This window comes from Truncatella angustata (assembly GCF_020726525.1).
Source record: "Truncatella angustata strain MPI-SDFR-AT-0073 chromosome Unknown BKA67scaffold_2, whole genome shotgun sequence".
NCBI lineage: Eukaryota > Fungi > Ascomycota > Sordariomycetes > Amphisphaeriales > Sporocadaceae > Truncatella > Truncatella angustata.
The window spans coordinates 5,641,089-5,664,028 of NW_025763382.1; the positions used below are offsets into that span (position 1 = coordinate 5,641,089).

Consider the following 22,940-nt stretch of genomic DNA (forward strand, 5'->3'; position numbering starts at 1 on the left):
AAGCAGTGTCTCAAGTGTAAAGTTGCCGTCGACTCTATCGGGACCGTTATTGAGCAGCTGAGGCTTGTAAATGGGCGGCTAAGAATAGAATTTGAGTGCATTGTCTTGACGGGGGTAGTGAAGTGTTTTCAGCGCCTAACTCACATTAATGCAGTGTGCTGGTCAGAGTCAGAGGCAGAGCCGAGTTGCCGGATCTACAAAGTACCCAACCTGTGCCTAGGTTAGGACCACAACTCTCTGACGCTTGAACTGGCTTTCCCTCTCCCAGATGACGAGTGTCAACGTTTCATCACCTCGGTGCGAGGGCCGCATAGTACCTTGCAGGTTCCAGCGGTCTTTCTTTATGATTTCTTCAGGTACGGGAGAGAGGTGGAATGAGAGCTGAGAGCTACCGCATCCAGAAATCGGCTACGGACTGGAGCAATGCGCTTCAGCAAAACAAGCATCGTCCATGATGACAAGCGCCATTCTAGCTTACCGCCCAATCCTTGGCCAAGGCATTGTGCTGGAGGCTGAAGCGAAGCTCCCCACGATGTGAGGCTCTAGTTCTTCTCCCAAACAATGCTAAACAACTGGGTTTGCCACCCCGGCCCCTCCGCTTCCCTCTGCTTGGTTCTGCAGCAGGCTTGCGACACGCTCCGCCACAGCCTTTGTCGGAAGCTGCAGGTTGCTGGCTGAGGATTGGTGGTGAACGTGCTTCCTTCGCATGTCCAAAGAGCTTTAAAAGCTGCTACTGAATAATAGCCCCTTGGCATTCTGTAATTGTTCAGCTGGTCTGAAAGTGCCATTTCGTTTTTGTTTCATTCCATGGCACTGCAAGAAGCTTGGCATTGTTGATATTATTTAACTCTTTTAGAGACCGGGCCCCCCCCCTTGTCGCATCGGCACTCCTCTTGCCTTGCCCATACAATTATTCTTGGTCGACCGAACGGATTTCGCACTCTTTGAACGCGGCATCACGACCTGTATATACATAATTCCTCGTTCATAGAATTCTCTACGGGATCGTTTGGCGTCATCGTCCTCATTGATAACCTTCCAAGTTCCCTCGACGTTCGCCGTGTTTCACCCATCCTCCCCGATTGTCACCCGTCCGACAACCTTAATTAAGTCCAACCATGAGGTCTGCCGCAACGCTTGCGGCCAGCTCGCTCCTGGCTTCCGTTGCACAGGCACAGGTGGTACAATGGAATATCCAGAAGCGAGAAGCTAAGCCCAAGGAGGGACTCATCAAGCGCGCGGCCTCGACATACACAGAAGTCATCACCAACGAGGAGGCAAGAGGTGGCTATTTCGCGACCGTCTCGATCGGCACACCGAGTCAGAACTTGACTTTGCAATTGGACACTGGAAGCAGTGATATCTGGGTTCCATCAAGCGAGGCCTCCATATGCTCAACGTCGGGAAGGACTTCGAGCAGCAGCAGTAGCGGCTGCACATTTGGTTCTTGTGAGTAGTCGGATGTTCGCTCAGCATCTTTCCCGCAGTCCAGCTAATAATATCCTCCGTAGTCGATCATTCAGCTTCAACCTCCTACACGGTTGTGGGTCAAGGTGAATTTAGTATTTCATACGTCGACGGAAGCTCGTCCAAGGGCGACTACTTCACGGATGATTTCGAAATCGGGGGCGCCAGTCTCACCAATGTTACCATGGGCTTGGGCGAGGAGACTGATATCGCATATGGTTTGGTTGGAGTTGGTTACGCCATTAACGAGGCCATTGTTGGCACGGAGCAGTCCTACTCTGCGGCCTACGACAACCTGCCTGTGCAGATGAAGAATGAAGGTCTCATTGCCACCAACGCCTACAGCTTGTGGCTCAACGATCTCGACGCCAGCACCGGTCAGATTCTCTTTGGTGGAATCGACACAGACAAATACGAGGGCGATCTCAGCCGGATCGACATCATTCCTGATACCAACGGCCGCTACAGCTCCTTTGAGGTATATCTCACGTCAGTCGTCGCCAACTCATCGTCTGGCTCCGACACATTGAGTTCAACCGAGTATCCTATTCCAGTTGTGCTGGATTCTGGTACCACTCTGAGCTATTTGCCCAACGATCTTGCTCGACAAGTCTGGCAGGAGGTCGGTGCTATCTACTCTAGCGACGTTGCATCTGCTGTTCTCCCTTGTTCCATGGCCAATAGCGCTGGACAATTTATCTTCCAGTTCGCTGGTAGCAATGGCCCCAAGATCTCCGTCGGCATGGATGAGCTTGTTCTTTCTCTCGTCACCTCCGGTACTGGTCCTACTTTTGACTCTGGTGACTACAAGGGCCAAGAGGCTTGTCAGTTCGGTATCCAGAACTTCAGCAGCGACCCTTTCCTGCTGGGTGACACTTTCCTGCGCTCCGCTTATGTCGTTTATGACTTGGAGAACAACCAGATCGGAATTGCCAAGACCGATTTTAACGCAACTACCTCTAATGTTGTGGCCTTCGCTAGTGAAGGTGCCCAAATCCCGAGCGCCACCGCTGTTGCCAACCAGGTCACTGCCTCCGCAGGAAGCGGCTCGGTGACTACTCCTACCTACGGTGCCAGCTCTGGCTTTGGTGTCAAGAGCGCTGCCTCTACGGTTCCTGCTTTTGAATGGGCACAGGTCGGTGTTATGGGAGCTGCCACTCTATTCATGTTTGTTGGCAGCGGTTTCTTCTTGTTGTAGAAGGGTTGATTATGACAAATACTGGAGTTGCAGAGTTCTGCTTTTAATCAATATACCTCTTCCCCTGTTACTTCGCAATGGCACGTATCCATGACTACGTGGAGCATCACCATGTATAACTAGAATTAAAATGGGACAAGGTCGCAAGCCTAGCACAATGCTTTGAGCTGTATATAGTCAAACACGAGACAGTGACCCAATATGGCCAATATTACTGTACCCGTTCTAGACGTATATGCGAAGCCATACAGCATCGTTAATTATCAGAATCATTCAATGCTGCTTCTGGAGTCTCGCAGTTGTAGGTAGACTTGAAAACAACCTGAACTCGATGCAGTTGTACAGCACACTGGGCAATGTTATGAAGACTGGGCAGGGCCTAGAGTAACTCAGTTGGGTGTTACACGATGGTTTCTAAAACACAAATACAACCTTATAAAGTGGCCTGAACGCAGACTTCAAGGTTGGACCGCAACTTCGTGCACCCATTCTTGTCCTGTGGTATCCTAGTCAAGCAACTTTCGTTGCGAATAAAAAGATTCATGTTATGCGCCTTGTTCACCAACAAGATAAGACGTTCACAACTCATTTGACCACCTTTTCCAATGCCAGATCAGCCGGGGTACAGTCTTCATCTTCCGGCGTGACAAGTGACCAGAACAGAGATGACGAGATAGTATCTTCCTCGTCATACCATCGTCCCCAACAGATGCACCAAAACGAGAGAAACCCCCCGCGTCCTTGCTCTACTGCCCTCGGGTTCGAGGGCCCTTCTCGCCGGTAGAACCCCAGTTGTTTAGTCACGGGCTCGATGTCCATCGGCTGGATCGGCCAGGCTCCATCGTCTCCGTAGTGCGCAAACAAAGCCCGTGCCAGGGGGGTTCCGAGGGAGTGTTCAAACTCGAGGTACGCGGCGCCGGGGTTGGGATCTTGAGGCTCAGGGGTGGCGAGACCGGGCTGCGAATATGAGAGAGCAAACACTTGCGGCTGGGCGGTTGAGTTGGACTGGTTGGCTTGGCGGTTCAGCATGAAGTGGCTGCGAACGTCTATTCGTACATCGTGCCCAGCCGAGGCGACGTTGTAGTTGAACGTGCCCATACCGTTGGAGTCGTCGTGGTATGCATAACCTGGTAGGCCCGGTCAATTCTCGCAGATGTACAGGGATATTGCGAATGAGACTTTGTTGCGGGAAGTGTGTACCATTAATCGATGTATTTGCCTGACTTGTCACGTGAAGCCAGTAAGGTCCTTCTCGATCTGCGGCCAGTATGTGACTGACACCAAAGGTGATGAGCACTAGGCATAAATTTGTGAACCAGTTCATCTTATCTCGAGGAGTGAGAAGAACGACTCAGTCGTAATTTCAAACTAGGACTCAAATCATTATCACGATTGCATGAAATAGAGATCTAGCCACACTATCATAGAGCTCCATGCGCGTTCTTTATCGAATAGCACTTTGATAGGTACAAGTCCCATGACTAACTACGAGGCAGTTTGCTTCGAGGGTAACTACGTCTTAAACACAAAACAATTCAAACAGCGCATCATGTGTAACATGAGTGCCTGAACATTCATGCATTAACTCATTTAAGCTCGTGCTGTATGACTGTGCCAAACACTCAGATATTAGTAATTTTGAATAACTAGGAAGTACTAGAACTCAGCGCTTGACTGATAAGATGAGGTAAATTACCATCGGAACCTGTTTCTCTCTGTCAAGATGCTTTTCGCTTCGGATCAGAACAGTACTTGCTGGTCCAAATAATCCTACAACAGTTAAATCCTCGCAGTACCAACAACTGGCATGGGTCTCAACCGTCATCGAGCTCCTGTATCACCATCTCATTCGCCACTTTTGAACCCTCATGCACGAGGTCACCGTCGCCATCATACGGTGTCCCCTTACTCGGATGCAGCGTTTTAGCAAGATTCTCCCAGCAAGCAGACATCTTGTCTGTAATTGCGGAATACTTGGCCATCCATATTTTGTCATTTAGGTAACGATTGCTAAGAACAATTGATCTCGGACTTGTTGTATGAACTCTGGTTCTGCAGGATTTGTAGTAGTGTGTGACTGCTGTGAAATTCCAGTGAAATACTCTGGAATGCTGATAAGCAACCCGGCCAACGATATGCCTCTGATCATCATGGAAATAACTATAAAGGGCGGTAACCTAACGTCTCGTGGCTTGGGCTTGTATCTTTCAGCCAACGCGACGCCGGCAGCCTCGTCGTACAACATCGTATGGTAAGACACGTCCCTAGTCTCATGGTGGAGATACGGGCAAGATGGCCGTAAACGGCTAGTAGCTCGCATTACATATATTTCTAGGACCACGCGCCTCCTGGGCACCCGAGCCCGGAGGAGAAGTATAGCTTTTCATGTCAACCAAAGGTATGTTCCTTAGCTTAGCTAGAGTTGTGATATTGCCTGAAGGCATGCTGTTGGATGCTGAAATGATTGAATAGAACCATAGGTTGCTTGTACAACGTTCTCATTAGCGAACGTCACGGATACACCAGCGAGCCGGACAATGAAAGCAAACTTCGATGTGTCCCTCATCTTGAGTCATCGAAGGGGTATGCTTGGGATACAACTAAACAAGTGGGGTTGATGCAATCGAGTTCGACGACTTCGCATCAGCGTCGAGGTGGTGCACACCTGTATGTCTATAGCTCTTTGATGCATTGAACACACCACCAAACGCTGTTGGGAGCGGAAGCGAGCTTTTGATACGTCTCGGTTTTTAGACTTGCATTAAGTCTCATGATAATCGGAGACTGAACGGGTCATCTAAGTAAATACCGGCAATTTGATTGTTATCGTAGCGAGTAAATTGAAGCAGCGCCGCGTTCGAGGCAGTACTTTGTGTTCGGCGCGGATTGCGTTGAGTAGATAGCTGCAGGTATTTGGTAGACACAACGGAGCATTCATTACATGAGGGCCAACTGCCTAATCAAGGCTCCTCAGACCATGGAACTTTCTGTAGGATAACTGTCCATATACTAAGGCGGAGTCGCATTTATGCCAGCTGGGACGCCGGTGGTGGAGTAATGTTCGAGACCGCTCGGATACTGATCTATTGCGCATTAGGAGCCACAGGAGACCCTCAATCGCGTGTATCGTCTCAACTGGGTTACACGAAAAACGGGAAAGTATTTCTTGAAAGAACATTGAAGCATGTGGCATACATAGGTTTGTTGAGTCTATTTTCGGATATCCTTAGCTATTGCACACACTTACACTAGTTGTCAAGCATGCCAACAATTTGTTTTTGGGGTCCAGACCAGTTTCATCAAATGTTGTGCTTTGATTGCCTTATCGCGCTACATCAGCTGTTCTACGACTTCGAGAAGCGGCTGTAATCACAACGTCAGCTAGACTAGGCTTATCAGCCATCGTTCATAGTCTCCAGGGCTCAAGCGACCTCCCATTTCATTGTGGGTTGTCTTCGATTGCTGCCAATGCAGATGCTGTGGTCGATTATGACTCAATACAATACTATTGCACACTATTCAAAGTTATAACAGTTTTATGGGAAGCCTTACCATTACAGAATACGGCAGGCAGCTGCAAATTCCGGTTTTGAGGGTATTACTAGATTCTCAAGGCGTAGGACGATGGACTCTACCCTCGTTGTTGGTTATATTGTAGCGCCTCTATACAATCGTGCGCAATCATGTTCCCTACACTATATCTAGTAATCACTTAAAAGTTCAGAAACTTGTTCTATTTGGCACTGATGGGTCTGAAATTACAATGCTTTATCAAGGGAATTTTTAGAGGACTCATGCTGATTCCAGCAGCCTCCAATTCAACAAAGATCTATTGTTTACCCGGAACAGGTACTCCATATCATATATTACCAAGTCAACAAAGCGTTATTTGCTGATCGCATTTCGAAGCTGCTCCAAGACGTCTTCTCTCTCATCGTTGGTGGCAAGTTTCAAGTTACGATCGCGCAATATACCTCAGACTACGTGCTGCATACATCTGATATATTTCAGGCCACTCTATTCTAGCGGCGTTGCCTTCCGTGAAATCTATGTAAGGGAGTCCTTGTCAAATTTAAGCTGTGTATTAGTGTGTATGCGGGTGACCCCGGAGGTGATGGAAAACTACGTGGCGGACCTGCCTGTGTTGTTCAACCACCAACCCATTGCGATCAGTGCAGGAAAAAAAGAGCCAATTTCTCGGGCTAATCTTTTCCAGTAACGATAAGTCGAGTGATTGGCTTACTGCAACAACGGGTAAATGGCAGCCGTTATCTATGGATATTTGCAGGGTTTGACTCTACGTCGAAGGATCAACCAAAGAGTCTAAATTGATGCTTTCCATGAGTGCCCGTACCTTGGGATCCTGAGAAGCCACTCTCACGTAGTAATCGTCTCCGTTGAAAGATATCGACCCTTTTCCCTTGCTGAATACGTGATAGCAGAAAGTATGGTGCGTCGTTCGGTGTTGCTTTTGCCAGTCATGAGAGCAGCACCAGGCTTGTTTGTATCGATTACAAAAGTTATCTGCGGTAGCTTCGTATGTAGCATTCATGAATAATCGCGGTTCTTGCGCCTTTTTGACAGGTTCTGTGGCGGTTCTGTAACTGAAGAATAACGTGAAAGGCATTGATAGGATTGGTATAGACCAAGAGGAAGACAAGCACTCAAGTCCGCTCAAGGCCTGCCTCACCATCTGTTAGCTTAGTAGCAGTAGCAAGTTGGTCCCCTACTGATTTCGGCAGGCGCGCAGCATATATCTTCTTTGATATTGAGCAGCTATAAATGGCTATTGAGTGCTCAGGGGTATGACCTGCACTTCCCCTTTGAAGTACGTCTGACTCTCGTTTGGTCTCATAATGAGACCCAAAGAGAATTGCTAGCTGTAGAGATGAGATTTCGTCTTGATTCATATCAGGCACCAAAACCGTGGTGCTTTTCATGTTCCTATTTCCAACCCGCCTTTATATCTACAGGTTCTATGAATTAAAGTAGTCTAATCAAACAGATCGTGTCCACCTCGTGGTGGCATATCATCACAAAATCGTACAATGTACATGAGAACCACACAATCTCTACATTTGATTCAGGCCTTTTCCCATTTCGACTTGAATTTGAACCCTGAATGTAGATCAGGTTGCAAAGCCTCGCCGAGCTTAGCGAAATCCTTACTTGGATCTCTTCTCCTCAAGCTCCTTCTGGTACTTGGCGACCAACTCCTTCTGCAAATGCGGTGGTGCTGCGGCGTAGTGGCTGAACTCCATACTGAATTCGCCCTTGCCCTGAGTAGCAGCTCTCAATTGACTCGAGAAACCGAACATGGCATTCAAACTGACATCAGCAATGAGAGTGAACTCCTCACTGCCAATCTCAGTGTCAATGATGGTAGCATTGCGCTTGTTCATCAACATGATGATATTGCCCTGGAACTCATTTGGTGCCATGATGGTTGTCTTCATGAGAGGCTCAAGGACTGCACCGCCAGCCTCGTCGAAGACCTTGCGGAAAGCCATCTGAGCGGCCAGGGAGAAAGCGTAATCGGAAGAATCGGTAACGTGAGTAGCACCATCATTAATAACCATCTTGGCACCGATGACCTTGTGACCCAGTAGAGGACCCTTCTCGCAAGCAATTTCGAAACCCTTGCCACAGGCCGAGATGAACTTGTCAGGAATGACACCACCAACAACAGCGTTTTCGAACTGGTTGGTTTCCGCGTCGGCATTAGGCTCGATCCAACCGCCAACTTTGGCGAAATCACCAGGTCCACCAGATTGTCTTCGCAGGAGGTAGTCAAAATCGGCACGACGAGAGATGGTCTCACGGTAAGCGACACGCGGTTGACCAGTGATACAGTCAACCTTGTACTCTCGGCGGAGGCGTTCAATGTAAATTTCCAAGTGAAGTTCACCCATACCAGAAATAATGGTCTCCTCACTCTCCTCGTCAACGAAAAGTCTGAAAGTAGGATCCTCACGCTGGAATCGGTTCATGGCCTTGGAGAAGTTGTCGGCGTCTGTGCTCTTCTTGGGCTTGATGGAAAGCGACATGACAGCGTCTGGGACGAACATGGAAGACATGGTGTAGGGTAAATTTCCGTCGGTGAAGGTGTCACCTGAGGCGCAATCGACACCGAATACAGCGCAAATCTCACCAGCGCCCACCTCGCCGACGTCCTCCATTTCATTGGAGTGCATTCGTACAATACGAGGAATGCGAACCTTCTTGTCGGTACGGGAGTTGAAGAGGTAAGTACCCTTTCTGAGGGTGCCTTGATAGACTCGAATATAAGTGAGCTGGCCATAGTTGTTCTCCTCCAACTTGAAGGCTAGACCAACGAATGGTAGAGAGTTGTAGGGCACGAGCTTGGTCTGAGCCTCGCCCTTGGACTTGTCAAGTGCCAGGTTCTCGACATCGGCGGGCTGAGGAAGATAGTCACAGACAGCATCTAACATGGGCTGTACTGACTTATCGGCAAGGGCAGATCCCATCATAACGGGAGTGAACTTGAGGGCGATGGTGGCTCTTCGAATAGCAGCCTTGATCTGCAGGGGGGTGGGGGTCTCCTCGTTCAGGAAGATCTCGGCCATCTCGTCGTCGACGTCGGCCAGTTTTTCAATCAGCTCTTGTCGCTTCTCCTCGGCAAACTCTTTCAGATCGGCGGGCACGCCCTGTTCGACACGGAGGTTGACTCCCCTTGGCCCTTCGTTGTAGATGGACTTCATGTCGATCAAGTCAACGACTCCCTTGCACTGGTCCTCGGTACCGATGGGGATCTGGATGGCGGCTGCTGGAAACTTGAGCTTGGAGTTGATCTGCTCGACTGCCTTCCACGGGTTCGCGCCCATTCGGTCCATTTTGTTGACGAAGCTGATTCTGGGAATATTGTAGCGCTTCATCTGCCTGTCGACTGTGATGGTCTGGGACTGGACGCCACTGACGGCGCACAGAATCATGACGGCACCATCGAGGACACGCAGAGCTCGCTCGACCTCGATGGTGAAATCGATGTGGCCAGGTGTGTCGATCAGATTGATGTGGTACGTTTCCTCCTTGTTGTCTTCGACCTTCTTCCAGTCGCAGAAGGTGGCAGCCGACTGAATAGTGATACCCTTTTCTCTTTCCAGATCCATGGAGTCCATCTTGGCGCCAACACCCTCCTTGCCCCTAACTTCGTGGATAGCCTTGATGCGGCCGGTGTAGAAGAGGACTCGCTCGGTGACGGTGGTTTTGCCACTGTCGATGTGGGCAGCAATGCCGATGTTTCGCACTTTGGATAGTCGGTGCTTTTCCTCGGGGCTCATTTTGGCGAAGACAGCCTCGGGGGTCAGATTGGCAGCATCTTCGGCGGCCTTTCTCAAGCTGGATCCAGCACACCATGTTAGCCAAGTCGAGAAGACTTCCGGAATGATGGCGGCTTGAGTTGTGTATGGCAGACAAGACACGGACTTACGCAGCACTGGCAGCAGCGGCAGCATTTACAACCGCCGCCTTCCTCGGTCTCGAGGCATTAAAATATCTGCGACCCTCGATCTGCACCGGAGCTTGCCTCCATTGCACCTGTGGCTGCGAGCCGGAAGCCTGGGAGCAGATGCCCATGAACCGGCCACTGCATTTGGAGGTGAGTAGGCGGCTGTCGCTCAGGACTGCCGCTGCTTTGTATCCCCTCATCTTGAAATGAAAGACAAACAAATGCTATAACACAAGAAGTGAAGTCGGAGAATGAGTGGGAGTGAACTTGAAGTCGAACAAACTCAACCCTCCGTCGCGATCATCAATCAATCAAGCAATTCAACGCGCCAGCTCAGGAGCTTTCCACTCGAGAAATTTAGAAATTTTTGGGAGGTTAACTAAGGTTAGTGCACTTTGCCGCTGGACTGATTGGCTCCCATCACTGCAGGGTCTCATTTGTCCCCTGCAGCATCATGAGCTAGCCGAAGTCAGCAAGGAAATATGCTGCTAATCATGTACTCGTAGAGGTACCATAGGAAATGTTGTACTCTAAGACGGATACATACAACGCATAATGTATACATATAGGTGCTGGAGGTACTTATCCCCTTCAAATTGAAGACTAGAGTGATGGGTTACTCTAGCAGTACATGGCCAGATGGCACGATGCAAACATGTAAATGTGAATGACTTCCATGGTACAGTTGCGAGCCTGTATCTCAACAGCCCACAGTAGAAAAAGAGGAAAAGAAAAAGGATGCACTAGCTGACCTAACGTAGCGACTGCCACTGGTCCTCCTCCATTATTCTCGTCGTGGGAGTCAAGACCGGAAGTTTACTGCTGGACTAGACTACTTGAGAAGGCCAGAACCCAATCCCAAGACTTATGCCAGCACCACACACCACACGCACCAGATCATTGTTCTACTTTCGACCTCATACCAGCATCTTACATCGATTTCCTTCAGATTTTGGGCATCCTCCTCCATCTACCTGGGGTAAACCAGGCCGCAGCTATCCCCAACCGGGGTAAAGTGGGTTTTCGGTAGCCGGCTATTATTCCCGTTGTCTATGGCCGGAGAGCGATTACTAAACGAAAATGATGTGATGAGAAGTTGAGCAAACTGTGAACGCCGCCGAGGATCAATTGCGTAAGCGATGGTTGTATCAATAGGAATGGCCCCGGGGTGACTCATCGCTCAGACCCCTATGTTAACCGCCTACCACTTCAAAACTACCCAGCATACGACTCGCCATCTCTTATTTCTTGTCCATCCGAGCGCGTCACAACACCTCGCTGCTAAGGCAGAAGAGGGGCATTGACGAGAGCCTGAGATTACCCCAGGTCCGATCTGGGAACATTGGTTGACAAGAGCCATTTTCTACATCATAGCCACGTACTGCACATGGCAGCGATGGACGAGAAGGAGATAGGCGCGCTGCCGCCGGCAATCGTTTCGGAATCCGATTCGGTTGAGCGGCCTTCAAGTCCAGAAAATGATCCGCCAGTCATCGCCTCCACAGAAGTCCCAGATGGCGGCCGCGAAGCCTGGTTGGTGGTAGCTGGGTCGATGATTGCGTTATTCCAAACTTGGGGTATAGTCAACACCTTTGGTGTGTTCCAGACGTATTACGAAACGGAGCTGCTCCGCACAAGTTCCTCCTCAGATATCTCCTGGATCGGATCACTCCAGGCTGCGCTTCTGATGATGGGCGGTGTCTTTGCTGGTCCTCTTTATGACGCAGGCTACTTTCGTCACATGCTTATTGCAGGGAACTTTCTCGTCATTTTTGGCATGTTCATGACAAGTCTTTGCACACAATATTGGCAGGTTCTGCTTGCACAAGGAGTTTGTGTTGGTCTCGGATGCTCCATTATGTTCTTGCCTAGCGCCGCGGTGGTCTCGCAGTGGTTTGCCAAACGACGAGCAATTGCATTGGGAGTGCAATCAGCGGGTAGCCCGATCGCTGGTATTATCCTACCAATCGTTTTCGGTCGGCTACAGCCGCAGATTGGGTTTGGTTGGGCCACGAGAGTGATTGCTTTCATCATGCTGGCACTCGGTGTTATCCCGATCATGTTCATGAAGACGAGAGTTCCCCCGGCCACACGGAAGCGTGCCTTCTTGGATACTTCCGCTTTCAAAGATATCCCATTCCTGGTTTTTAGCAGTGCGGCCTTCTTCGCCTTCGCTGGCCTGTACGTTCCATTCTTCTACGTGCAGCTCTATAGTATCGAGTACGGCATCTCTACAGTCGAGTTCTCGCCATACCTCGTAACGATTCTAAACGCCGGAAGCGTGGTCGGTCGCCTGTTGCCGAATTACCTCGCCGACCAGTTTGGCTCTATCAACATATTGCTACTTGTAGAATTCGCCGCGGCGGTACTTGCTTTCGCTTGGCTCGGCATCAGAAATTTTCCTGGCCTCATCATGTTTTGCATTTTGTATGGTGCATTCAGTGGTGGTGTCGTTAGTGTTCAGCCAAGTGCTATCGTACATTTTTGTCCGGACATGGCCCGCTTGGGAACGAGGATGGGCATGTCATTCTTCTTCTCGGGCGTTTCGGTACTGATTGGTCCCCCAATCGGTGGTGCTATACTGGCCAGGGGAGGGGATGGAGCTTGGAAGGGAATCATCGCGTATTCAGGCGCAATGCTCATGACAGCTGCTGTTCTGTTATCCTTGTCCCTATACCTGCATCGCAGAAGAGCCCGAGACGTTGAGAACGCATGACGTCCGATGCCTCTATAGTATGAACCCAGAAGAAAAAGAAACCCCTTTTTGTTCTATTTTGTATCCTTTCAAACCACAATGGCCCTTGGTTTGGCGTTCATCGCGGCTTGCTGCAACAAATTTCGTAACAGCGGCCAAGCCTTGGGAAAGTCCCACTGTTTGTAGACACTGAGTGTTCGTCATTGAAGGGCTCCAGACTACTGACGCAGTATTCCTGGCATTGGTTTGACCTCAATGAGATTTGATTTAGTCATGCATTCAACAAATCAACAATGTGTGCTTATGAGTTCAAATTGGGTTCATGTAGACTATTTAAAAGAATAAATAGTTCAGCTAACCTTGATAACCGGGGTCAATAATTCCATATAATGGTAAATGTTTTGGGTTAGAAGACATATCTTGTGAGAGTTACTCCTAAAATACGCGGGTAAAACGTGGAGCCCACATAGCATCGAAGCTAGAAAAAGCAATATATGTTTCCCGGGGGGTTAAATATACGATGCTTCAACTTCTGGCATCATTTTTCAAGACGCTGTTCTAATAAATGCGATACGCATTGAGAAACCCCCTATGCAAACTTTGCTCGTCACCGTGATAACAGTAAGAACGTAGAGTTTTGGATCAGCGCAAATCATGCAACTGGCAAAGTCGAAATGGATGACATTCCGGCATAGCCAACAAGTTCTAGAGAGCTAATTACCAATAACTTTCCTAATTGGGCGGGTAACCCCCCTTCCGCACCTCTTCTTCTACCATAAAGACGATGGATGCATACAGGTCCTTCTTCCCAAACGGTTCGTTATGAAATAGACCAAAGACCACTACAGAGTCTGAGTTTCCGTTAATCGTTGCTTTGTTATATCCGATCGAGTCACCAAACGACTCTGTGCAGCTATGAATACCATAGTTGTTTAATTTGTCCGGGAGGAAAACAAAGAATAAGTTACCCAAGGAACTGATTGCCAAGTAGCATACTCTGAAACAATATCTTCGACGGAGGTTTGTATAAGACAGGTCCGAATACAATGACGTCGACACCAAGCATCTCACAATGACCCGCCCTTGCACTTCTTATCTTACATCGCCGAAATACCACATTAGTGAAAATGGATACCAACAGGCTGCAACTGCCAGCAGATTTCAAATACACCACTATGGAGGTTCTGGACAATGGTTTCATATTACCTCGTCCTCCCGCTAGAGTCAAATCGAAATTGGAAACAATTGAGCCAGAGGCCTACTGGGGCTATCAGAGTGTTTCTAGCACACACAACGCGCCCATCAACGGTTACGCGGTTGATGTGTCTGTTGAATACGAATTTGGGTTTCTACACGAAGATGCGCAACATCTAATCAATCTCAAGGGCACCTGGCTAGACAGCATCAACCTCTTCCATGTAAGTGCGAGTGATTCGGTACAGAAGCACCTGGAGGAAGTTATGTTCCGGACGAAAATTGCCATGGTAGACAATGTGGATCCTCAGTTCTTTGCCCACATGAAACGGCGTCGATACACTATCATGCCTATTAACACTGGCGACCACTGGATGACATTGTTCTTACATCTGGAGCGCGAGGCGGGGGTCAAGAGAAGGGAGGGCTTTACCAAGGTGAAGTCTGTGACAGTGATTGATCCGAATCAGCACGTGGAGATGGTTGGGATTCTGGAGCGGAGGGTAGAGCTCCTCCTCGAATCCAAAGGCTTCACATTTGCAAAAGGCTATCAACGACGGCACATAAAAACCGTATTGCAGAAAGACATGCATTCATGTGGCCTACACGTCTACAGTACAATGAAATCGCTTCTGCACCGCGTCGATCACATGGTCAGACGCGAAAAGGTAGAGTACTCAGAAACTCTGTGGGAGCCTTTGCATCAGAAGCGCTTTGTCGCAGAGAAAGTGCGCGCAAAGATGCGTGGGATATGTGCCGAGGTTTTCCTAAAAGAGCACAAAGGTAATGTCAGAGCTGTGTTCGTTGAGACGAGAGGTGTGATACCGCATGGCCAGCAAAAGGCAGTTCCAGCATCAAGCATCCTCTACCCTAACTCCGTAGCTAAGCGGGTTGATTTTGATGTAGAGCATAGATGTTCCACCTTAGGCAAGCGAAAGCAGAATTTCAACGACACTGATGACGAGAGCGATCATGAAACACCTGCGGTGCTTGAAACTGGATTCACTCAATTATCAGCCCGTCCTAGAAAAAGAAGATACCCGGGAAAGGTAAAGGACTGATGACACTTATGGGACGGTTCAGGCTGATCCCGGCAATTGGGGTTATGCTCAGTATTCGGTTTGGTTGGTGGTATCTATTATCGTTGACGTCTATAACCCATAAATCATGTCTAATCACATTATCATGACAGCCCAACCGTGATTTAGAGGGCAATTCCTATCCATCTTCTGTCCCGAACGAGTCTACTCGTGGAATTGTTCGAGCGCCCTCGCCATCGTCATCTTGGTCTTCCTCCGGCTCATTACTGAATTGATGCCGACCAATAAAAAAACTAAGTAACAGGCCCACACACATACAGACACATACTTGGATGAAGACATGCTGCATGGCTGTATGTAATATCTCAACATTGGCATTTTCCTCTACCTCGGGAAGGAGCTCAGAGTACTCGATGGCTTGCGTCAAGTTGAAGACAGTAAGACTCGCCGACTGATGTTGCGCAACGTCCTCGAAAAACACTAGACCACTAGCAGTGATTCCAATGCTTGATCCCAACGACCGCAAGAAGGCATAAGCTGATGTTGACTGAGATAGGGTCGCGGCATAGTCGCTGTCGCTCATGTCGAAGGAGGCGTGAACCGGAAACAGGGGTGTGTTGAAATTAGGACCGACACCAAGACCAGCAATCACTAGCAACAGGGAAGTTATCGCTGTAGACGTATCCTGTGCAACGTCAGTACCCAGGCCCTGCATCAACAATATTATGGACTCACCGAAGTAAGTAACGTCAAGCACGCGAATGCAACGCTCGCAACGAAGAATCCTGACCATATAAACTCTTGGTATCTGCAATACATCAGCCTCATGAACAAAATAGCCAATTGACGCAGGTTTCATGTCGAAATTTACCTTCTCATCGCGACGACAAAAATGCCGGCGGCAGCGCTCATAACAGCGAATGATAGTGTCCATGGCAACATGCTTAGCCCACTGTCCGAGCTCGTCTGCTGGCGGACGGCCTGAAAATACATTGGTAACCAGTAGTTGAGGCCAGAAAACGCGACAGAATGGAAGAAAACGGCCATGTACGCCCCGATGCGGGTTCTATGTTTGAAAAACCTGAACGGAATCACTGGTGACTCGGCTGACATCTCCGATGGGACGAACGCAACCAGTGCAGCCACACCGCTAAGCAAGGATACCAATACCTGCGGAGAGTTCCATGTTTCGTCCTGAATCGCCCATTGAATCGCCAATGCTATCAAGACTTTACCCAGCCCAATGGCAGTGACGCCCCATAGATCGAACATTCGAACAGCGCGGCGTACAGTTGCCGAGGTATCGTATCGCGGCAGCAATATCAATATAATTATTGTGCATAAGGCACAAATGGGTAGATTCATGAAGAAACACTTTCATCTTGTCAACGTTACTCATACTGGATGGGCGGGAGAGGACATACCCAGCGCCAATTGGCCGTCTCAGCAAGAGCGCCACCGACAAGAGGCCCTTCAAAGTAAAGGCGTCAGCTTGTTCGAACAAACTAAACGAAAACTCTTGTCACAGTGAGCGAAGTCCAGACATACCGACAGCTGTAATGACAGCACATACAGCAGCATAGAGCTCTGTGTATTTCCCGACGCCTCTGTGTAAGAGACCATATCAGCAAACCGCTCCTGCGATGGAAACAAATGCGCATCAGCATACTTTACCCGAACCATATCGGCCATAAGCACAAATATCAACCCGCTGATCCCTCCGGCTCCCAGTCCCTGTACAGTTCTGGCCGCCAGCAACATTTGGATGTTGACAGCAGTTCCGCAAAGAGTGCTGCCGAGCATGAAGATACCCATAGCCACCAGCAGGGCCCATTTTCTGCCAGGCGTATGTCCCAGCTGACCAAAAAGAGGCAGAGCCATTGCTTGAGCCAAAGAGTATACCGAACCAACCCATGTATAGCCTATATCGGATCCAAATTTGTTGATATCAGACAAAATTTTAGGAAGCGCATTTGAAACGACAGTTTGGTTCAAGGTGGGCAGATATAGAGCCGCATAAAGTGCACCCATCAATAGGGCACGCGTAATAGGAAGCTGTTTAAGAGCGATCTCTTTGCTCAGCTCTGCTTCGTCCCCATCCGGCGCGCGGTCTGGATCTTCATCATAAGACAAGACCTCGAGGATACCCAACCGCGCCAATCCCTCTTTCTTTTCCGCCTCCATGTTCGAGGTCGTTCCCAACTTGTCTTCAGCGTCGCAGCATCCATCGATATCTCATCGAATGGCCTAAAAGAAAAACAGCACGCTAGTGCGATTTTATCAGGACCATACTTGGGGTTTCCAGAGAGATAAGGTTTCAGGGACGATGAGATCTGAAAACCTTGAGTACATTCTCCGAGTGGTTTTTTTCGCCTAGGGTGTCGGGGTCTGGCCCCCGCACTGAAGAACTATGGATCCCAGCGGCGAGGAGATCCCCCGCAACTATTTCCTGAGTCCCAAAGAGTCCCCCGAACCAAGTAGTTTTCATGCAGTAATTTAGTAACTACTGACGTAACTTAGCGTCGGCCGGTGCCGGAAACCGGGTGCTCAATCGTCCTCGTTCCCCAGCTACCACCCACTCTGCATATATCGTCGGGTCGTCTTACTCGCTGGCCTCGCTTGGCAAGCGAATCAATCTCACTATTCGCAGGCGGAATAATCCCATGGCTGGCACACCAAGTGTCTTGGCGTGGAGGTGTCACCAATCAATACTCATTATGTCAGTACATATCTGCTAATCTTTATTGCTGGCGACCGCGAGCTGACCTCAACTTGCGATAAACCTTTTCTGGTGAGACGTGACCTTCATGCAAGACTCAGGTAAGAACACAGTCGACCATGACTTAGAAGAAGTCATTCTGTAGACAGGAGCTCGATCCACCCCGACATCCACCAGTACTTTATCATGACATCAGTGCCATCTCCCATTCATAGTCCCTCGATACCATTTCGTGTGGGAGTAAGCATGTTGTTAACTTGAGACGGGGATTGGCTTTAAGTTGATATTTCCCGCCATTCTGGTACCTACTTTGTTAATCTACACGAGCTTGCGTGATTTTCTAGACGAGTCAAGATGAGCGAGTCGACAAATGCTGCGCATAGGGAAATAGATCGCAATGGAATAGCGTTCTAGTTATTGTCTTTGTACCCATAACACATGCAAAGAGACTTCACCAAGCTATTACTATAGCTACTCATTCAACGCAAGCTTGCCCGTTATTATAAACTAGACAGGCTGTCAGTAGAATAGTCTCAGTCTGATACATGATCTCAGTAGACTTCCTGATGGCCTGGCTAAGAACGTCTTCCTTGTTTCCCCTTCTCTAAATATTCTCACCACGCAACGACCGCCGGTAGCACGGCCTGCACCAATATCTGGGGGGCCACTCATCTTCTATCACCGGCGCCGCTGATGCTAATCCGCATCGATTCCATTGGTTCACGCAACCGGCACAAACCACAATTGCTTTCGGAGTCGTCGCGCGCACCCAACAGATACACCCTGGGCAATATCGATTTACAACCACAACGTAGCAGTGATCCGGTGCTATTGTTGACATGGTGTTGATAAATGCTTATAAAGGTCCTTCTTGGTCCGTTGGGAGGGACAGTTGCAATATGAAATAGGCTGGTGATGTCCTGGCGTAGAGACTGCAGTATGCATTAACCTGATGGATGGTGCTCTCAGACTCAGTCGTTTTGTGTGCTTTACTGCCGATAATTGATATTCACGCAAGCAATATTTATAGTTTCGATATGGTGTGATCAAGTGTTTTGTACCTATGATTCACCCTTTCTACAGGTTCTGATCAGCTCTTGTTGCGAGTGTAGTTCATGAATGGACCACAACTTGCAGCCGACGTTCCTAAACAGATCTCTGTTGTGCGAAGCGCTCAATTTTTCAAAATACAGTAGCAAGACTTGACATGTATTGGCTCCAAAGAGACAGTGAGTCCAAAGGTATAGGTCGTGCTTTGTACTCACATAAGGGACAATTACATTGTCACACTCATCACTCAAGTACTTGTCTTTAGTGATATGGACAGGTGCCAGTTACTAAGGCGTTGTCAGAGTCCGTCAGATCAGCATCAGATCGATGAATCCTATAATGCACTCGTTAACATTTTGCTATCACATGACTTATTAGCGTTACATGAAGTTATATATTCTGGTAACCTGATACTATAATACACTAGGTCATGGATATAGTAAATTATATCCTTGAAGAACAGATTGCTACTGTGTGGGTCGACTACAGAGTGGAAAAACGTAATTCTCAGCCCTTGAAATGCCCGATATTTTACGAAGAAACCAACAGCCGCAAGACAGTAATTTCAAAAAGTCGAAAACATGATGTTACGTCCTAAAGCTTTGGATTAGCATGCCCTCGAAGGAAAGGGATGGCATCGTCTTTACTAAGTAAATGGCTTGTCGCGTCCTTTCCACTTGTGTTAATTATAACGTCTGCCCACACAGATATCACTGAACGTTGAATCGAACAAGAACAAGAACTTGCCATCAGACAACTACAGGAGTCATCGAAAGGCTTGGGTGTGACGGCGAAGAACTCATCGTTGCTCTGACATGCGTTGGCTCAACTGAATGTCGCACACCATATACATCAGTCAATTAAAACATATATCTCGAACAGAATGAACTCATTATTCAAAACTATATTGTATGCGACGCTGGAGGAGCACTGAAGGCTTCCCGTATTATGCATTTACCAAAAAATATCAATGGTCACTAGAGGACAGGAGTGTTTCCATCATATTTGTCGTATAATTTCTTCATTTCTTGCCTGTTCATCCCATATTAGCCTGGACTGCGCGGTATATACCATGACTCAAGAAAAGTCCCTGTCTAATTGAGAGGGTGCGCTATTCAGAGGTTGTGATAGTATGGCGAGAGGGCATCAATATAATTCAAAAGTGGCGGCTCTCACCCTTCCGTCATCCTTCCGCGTGCGGGGTAAGTGGGTCCTTCTACAGGACTGTATTAATTCGCAATGGGCATTCCGTTCTATGTATCAACATCATGCCGAGGTGCCTTGAGACCGTTATGCATGGATACAACCGAGTGTTTCTTTTCTTATTTACGCATGACTCTCAATTATGCAGCATTCTTGTATGCCCCCCTAGTCACGCTCACTCAAGAGTACACGCCGCAACAATAGCTCCAGCACCATGGTAAAATTACCCCCTTTTGATGTCGAGCAGTGGATGGACAAGTATGAAACAACACCAGGTGTGCTCAACATAGCGGAAACATGCTGCGCGTCTGTTTCTGTTGACGATCTCAGGAAGTTTAACCGGAAACCAAATTCACCATCGCCACTTGACCTTGGAAGAAAAATGACCTACAGCCCCATCCGTGGATCAGATGAACTCCGCCAGAACATCGCGAACCTGTACCATATGGAAGGGTCCGTACTTAGTCTTTCGCCCTCATCCGTGATTGTGACGCAAGGTGCGATCTCTGCAAATCACCTAGTAATTTACAGTCTTGCTGGGCCAGGAGATCATGTATCTCAGTATTCCCAACTTACCAGCAGCTATACGCTGTGCCGGAAAGCCTAGGGGCTGAAGTATCTCTTTGGGAGCTGAAAGCTGAAGACGAATTCTTACCTGATGTCAATAAACTTATAGGGCTGGTCAAAGGCAACACCAAGGTAAACAACTCAGCCGTAGCAGATGCGACCACCAGCTGACAAGAGTAGATGCTTGTCATCAACAATCCATACAATCCAACTGGAGCCACCATACCCATTGAGATGCTGGAGCAGATTGTGGAAGTTCCCCGCAAGCATGATATCATCCTTTTTGCAGACGAAGTCTTCCGCCCACTCTTCCACAGCGTAGAGTCTGACAAGATCCCACCATCGGTTCTGTCGCTCAATTACGAGAGGGCAGTCGTTACTTCTCCCATGTCGAAAGCTTGGGCTCTTGCAGGTATCCGCGTGGGGTGGATTGCTTCCAATGACAGCTCAATCATGGGGAAAGTGGCTATTGCGCGAGATTACACCACCATTGGTGTTTCGCAACTGGACGACCAGATCGCCCGTTATGCGCTTAGTGAGGATGTGAGACCACAACTGATTGACCGAAACATCACACTTGCTCGGAAGAATCTCGAAATCCTAGATCTGTTCGTGCACAATCATTCGGATTTTGTCTCCTGGGTAAAGCCAACTGCGGGAACGACTGCTTTCATGCGATTTAAAAAGAATGGACAGCCAGTTGAAGACGAGAAATTCTGTATCGACGTGTTGCATGACACGAAAGTCATGTTTCTACCTGGTTGCAAGTGCTTCGGACACGGAAAGCGGTTCGAGGGCTACGTTCGGGTTGGCTATGTGCAAGAGACTGAAGGGCTCAGGCGTGCTTTGGAGCAATTGGGCGCCTATGTCAAAGAAAACCTTGCGTAATAATGAACCATACGATCGAGCCGGCCCAACGGTCCTCCAAGCACACGTATTGCATGACCAATGGACGGGAAATAATTGGATGGCGAAAAGTTGTCCCTGAGAGACGACCCGGAGGTTTGGTTGCGGGTTCTCTCGGAAATTCCACCCTGGTTGGTCCTGTGGTCGGCGCATACCGATCGTACCACCATGGTACAACCCGACCCGCTGAAAAGCTGCCGAAGGGTCAGCAATGTGCCAAAGGCTCCTGAAGGATCCGACAAAACACACCACTGGCAATACCAGTTCACGTAAATCGTTTCTGCACGTGGCTAATCTAGGCTGCGCGGCTCAGCTGTCAAAGCAGTTCAGCAGTTTAGCCCGATGTCACCCTTGCAGTAGCTCCCTTCCCCAGGCTCTCGGGTTCGCTGTGGCCTGACTTTGCAAGTGCAGCAGGCCATATGTGAGAATTATCTCCTGATGAATCCTGGCAGCGATGCAGTGCCGCCAATTCTGGAATGAAGAAGTCTCCCAACGAGGTTTGTGACCGTCGGAGTCCGTTCGATTATGGTTTGTATAAGATGGCGTTTGTTTTGATGCTCGAGATGTTTTGTTCGCTTGGATACATCCTCATCATCAGCATCAGCATCTCCATTCAGCATTTATCTGTACATAGAATCAAACATCTCCTCTCAACTGTACATACCAACAACATCTCTTCTCGGTTTTTGAACAGCATAAGCGAAATCCAACTCTTCTTTTTCGAATAAAGTTCAAAAGTTAGACAAACAAGATAAAAACAAAACATGTCGGCACCACTCTCCCGAGCAGCAGGCCAATTGGCGGCCAAGAGACTCTTCTCCTCGACAGCCCGCACAAACTCTGTGCATGCTAGCGCATCTTCAGAGCTACGAGCTCTTTTCAAGAAGAGCACGACCGAGTCCCAGCCCACAGACTGGGGTAGAATCTTCAAGGCGCGTGCCGGCACATTGGTAATGTAAGTGATTTATCCCGCAATGATGTCCGACCATCCCCGCGCTCAACAGTACTGATTTCGGTCCACAGTTACTCAGCTGGTATGACCACTGTTCTGGGGTGGCCATTGGCGGCCGCGTGGGCACTAGACGGCAGAATGTAGACATGGAATTGTATTATACCCAGGCATCGGCATTAGAAGGCGTTAAGGACAGCATTGGATGCATGGCGACTACTTGGCTTTTAAACTTTCTTTTGTCCACGGATAGCTAGTCGGTTGAAGTCTAGTTATAGACAAAAAATACCCACAGCAATAAGAGCATTCTTATATATCCGTTTCTGTGATGATTTGAGTTTGCCGGCAACTAATCTCTGGGGCCAATTAGAAATAGTGTATCAGCGGGAAACGCACTATACTTGGCGGGTAGTGGATTTGTGACACCACTACATCGACTACATAGCATGAGTTGATGGCCACTCAAGATAAATAGATGCAACGT

The 22,940-nt window shown here is 48.6% G+C and overlaps 8 protein-coding genes across 8 annotated transcripts; 5 read left to right on the plus strand and 3 right to left on the minus strand.

The window, feature by feature from the left end:
• Positions 1-1,118: 1,118 nt before the first annotated feature.
• Positions 1,119-2,665, plus strand: BKA67DRAFT_656174 (aspartic peptidase domain-containing protein; the record flags this gene model as incomplete). Its single annotated transcript, XM_046106902.1, has 2 exons — positions 1,119-1,449; positions 1,512-2,665. 2 exons carry the CDS (start codon positions 1,119-1,121, stop codon positions 2,663-2,665), a joined length of 1,485 nt encoding a protein of 494 aa, XP_045962172.1.
• Positions 2,666-3,250: 585 nt separating this feature from the next.
• BKA67DRAFT_656175 (uncharacterized protein) lies at positions 3,251-4,617 on the minus strand (the record flags this gene model as incomplete). The annotated part of the gene is made up of 2 exons (XM_046106903.1): positions 3,251-3,792; positions 4,485-4,617. 2 exons carry the CDS (start codon positions 4,615-4,617, stop codon positions 3,251-3,253), a joined length of 675 nt encoding a protein of 224 aa, XP_045962173.1.
• A 3,124-nt stretch (positions 4,618-7,741) lies between these two features.
• Positions 7,742-10,591, minus strand: BKA67DRAFT_202731 (P-loop containing nucleoside triphosphate hydrolase protein). Its single transcript, XM_046095432.1, has 2 exons — positions 10,112-10,591; positions 7,742-10,024 (listed from the first exon to the last, which is right to left on the minus strand). The coding sequence occupies exons 1-2, from the start codon at positions 10,138-10,140 to the stop codon at positions 7,831-7,833; spliced, it is 2,223 nt and encodes a 740-aa protein (XP_045962174.1). The 5' UTR covers positions 10,141-10,591; the 3' UTR covers positions 7,742-7,830.
• Positions 10,592-11,529: 938 nt separating this feature from the next.
• Positions 11,530-12,849, plus strand: BKA67DRAFT_591130 (major facilitator superfamily domain-containing protein; the record flags this gene model as incomplete). The annotated part of the gene is made up of 1 exon (XM_046104674.1): positions 11,530-12,849. The coding sequence occupies one exon, from the start codon at positions 11,530-11,532 to the stop codon at positions 12,847-12,849; it is 1,320 nt and encodes a 439-aa protein (XP_045962175.1).
• Positions 12,850-13,955: 1,106 nt separating this feature from the next.
• Positions 13,956-15,083, plus strand: BKA67DRAFT_673741 (uncharacterized protein; the record flags this gene model as incomplete). The annotated part of the gene is made up of 1 exon (XM_046108738.1): positions 13,956-15,083. One exon carries the CDS (start codon positions 13,956-13,958, stop codon positions 15,081-15,083), a length of 1,128 nt encoding a protein of 375 aa, XP_045962176.1.
• Positions 15,084-15,106: 23 nt separating this feature from the next.
• Positions 15,107-17,495, minus strand: BKA67DRAFT_556768 (major facilitator superfamily domain-containing protein). The gene is made up of 6 exons (XM_046102185.1): positions 16,732-17,495; positions 16,611-16,669; positions 16,487-16,533; positions 15,934-16,436; positions 15,798-15,870; positions 15,107-15,747 (listed from the first exon to the last, which is right to left on the minus strand). Exons 1-6 carry the CDS (start codon positions 17,244-17,246, stop codon positions 15,241-15,243), a joined length of 1,704 nt encoding a protein of 567 aa, XP_045962177.1. The 5' UTR covers positions 17,247-17,495; the 3' UTR covers positions 15,107-15,240.
• A 2,753-nt stretch (positions 17,496-20,248) lies between these two features.
• BKA67DRAFT_591131 (aminotransferase-like protein) lies at positions 20,249-21,489 on the plus strand (the record flags this gene model as incomplete). The annotated part of the gene is made up of 3 exons (XM_046104675.1): positions 20,249-20,587; positions 20,617-20,733; positions 20,782-21,489. The coding sequence occupies 3 exons, from the start codon at positions 20,249-20,251 to the stop codon at positions 21,487-21,489; spliced, it is 1,164 nt and encodes a 387-aa protein (XP_045962178.1).
• Positions 21,490-22,271: 782 nt separating this feature from the next.
• On the plus strand, positions 22,272-22,603 carry BKA67DRAFT_656181 (uncharacterized protein; the record flags this gene model as incomplete). The annotated part of the gene is made up of 2 exons (XM_046106904.1): positions 22,272-22,462; positions 22,531-22,603. The coding sequence occupies 2 exons, from the start codon at positions 22,272-22,274 to the stop codon at positions 22,601-22,603; spliced, it is 264 nt and encodes an 87-aa protein (XP_045962179.1).
• Between the last annotated feature and the right edge of the window lie 337 nt (positions 22,604-22,940).

Bases quoted from the DNA above. Each gene is read 5' to 3' on its own strand.
- BKA67DRAFT_202731 (XM_046095432.1), bottom strand. From the start codon at position 10,140: ATGCTGCCGCTGCTGCCAGTGCTGCGTAA. The intron at 10,025-10,111 runs GTCCGTGTCTTG...TGCTGGATCCAG, and splicing joins CTGCTGCCAGTGCTGCGTAA to CTTGAGAAAGGCCGCCGAAG.
- BKA67DRAFT_556768 (XM_046102185.1), bottom strand. From the start codon at position 17,246: ATGGAGGCGGAAAAGAAAGAGGGATTGGCGCGGTTGGGTATCCTCGAG. The intron at 16,534-16,610 runs GTATGTCTGGAC...TTTACTTTGAAG, and splicing joins TGCTGTCATTACAGCTGTCG to GGCCTCTTGTCGGTGGCGCT. The intron at 16,437-16,486 runs GTATGTCCTCTC...ACAAGATGAAAG, and splicing joins AGACGGCCAATTGGCGCTGG to TGTTTCTTCATGAATCTACC.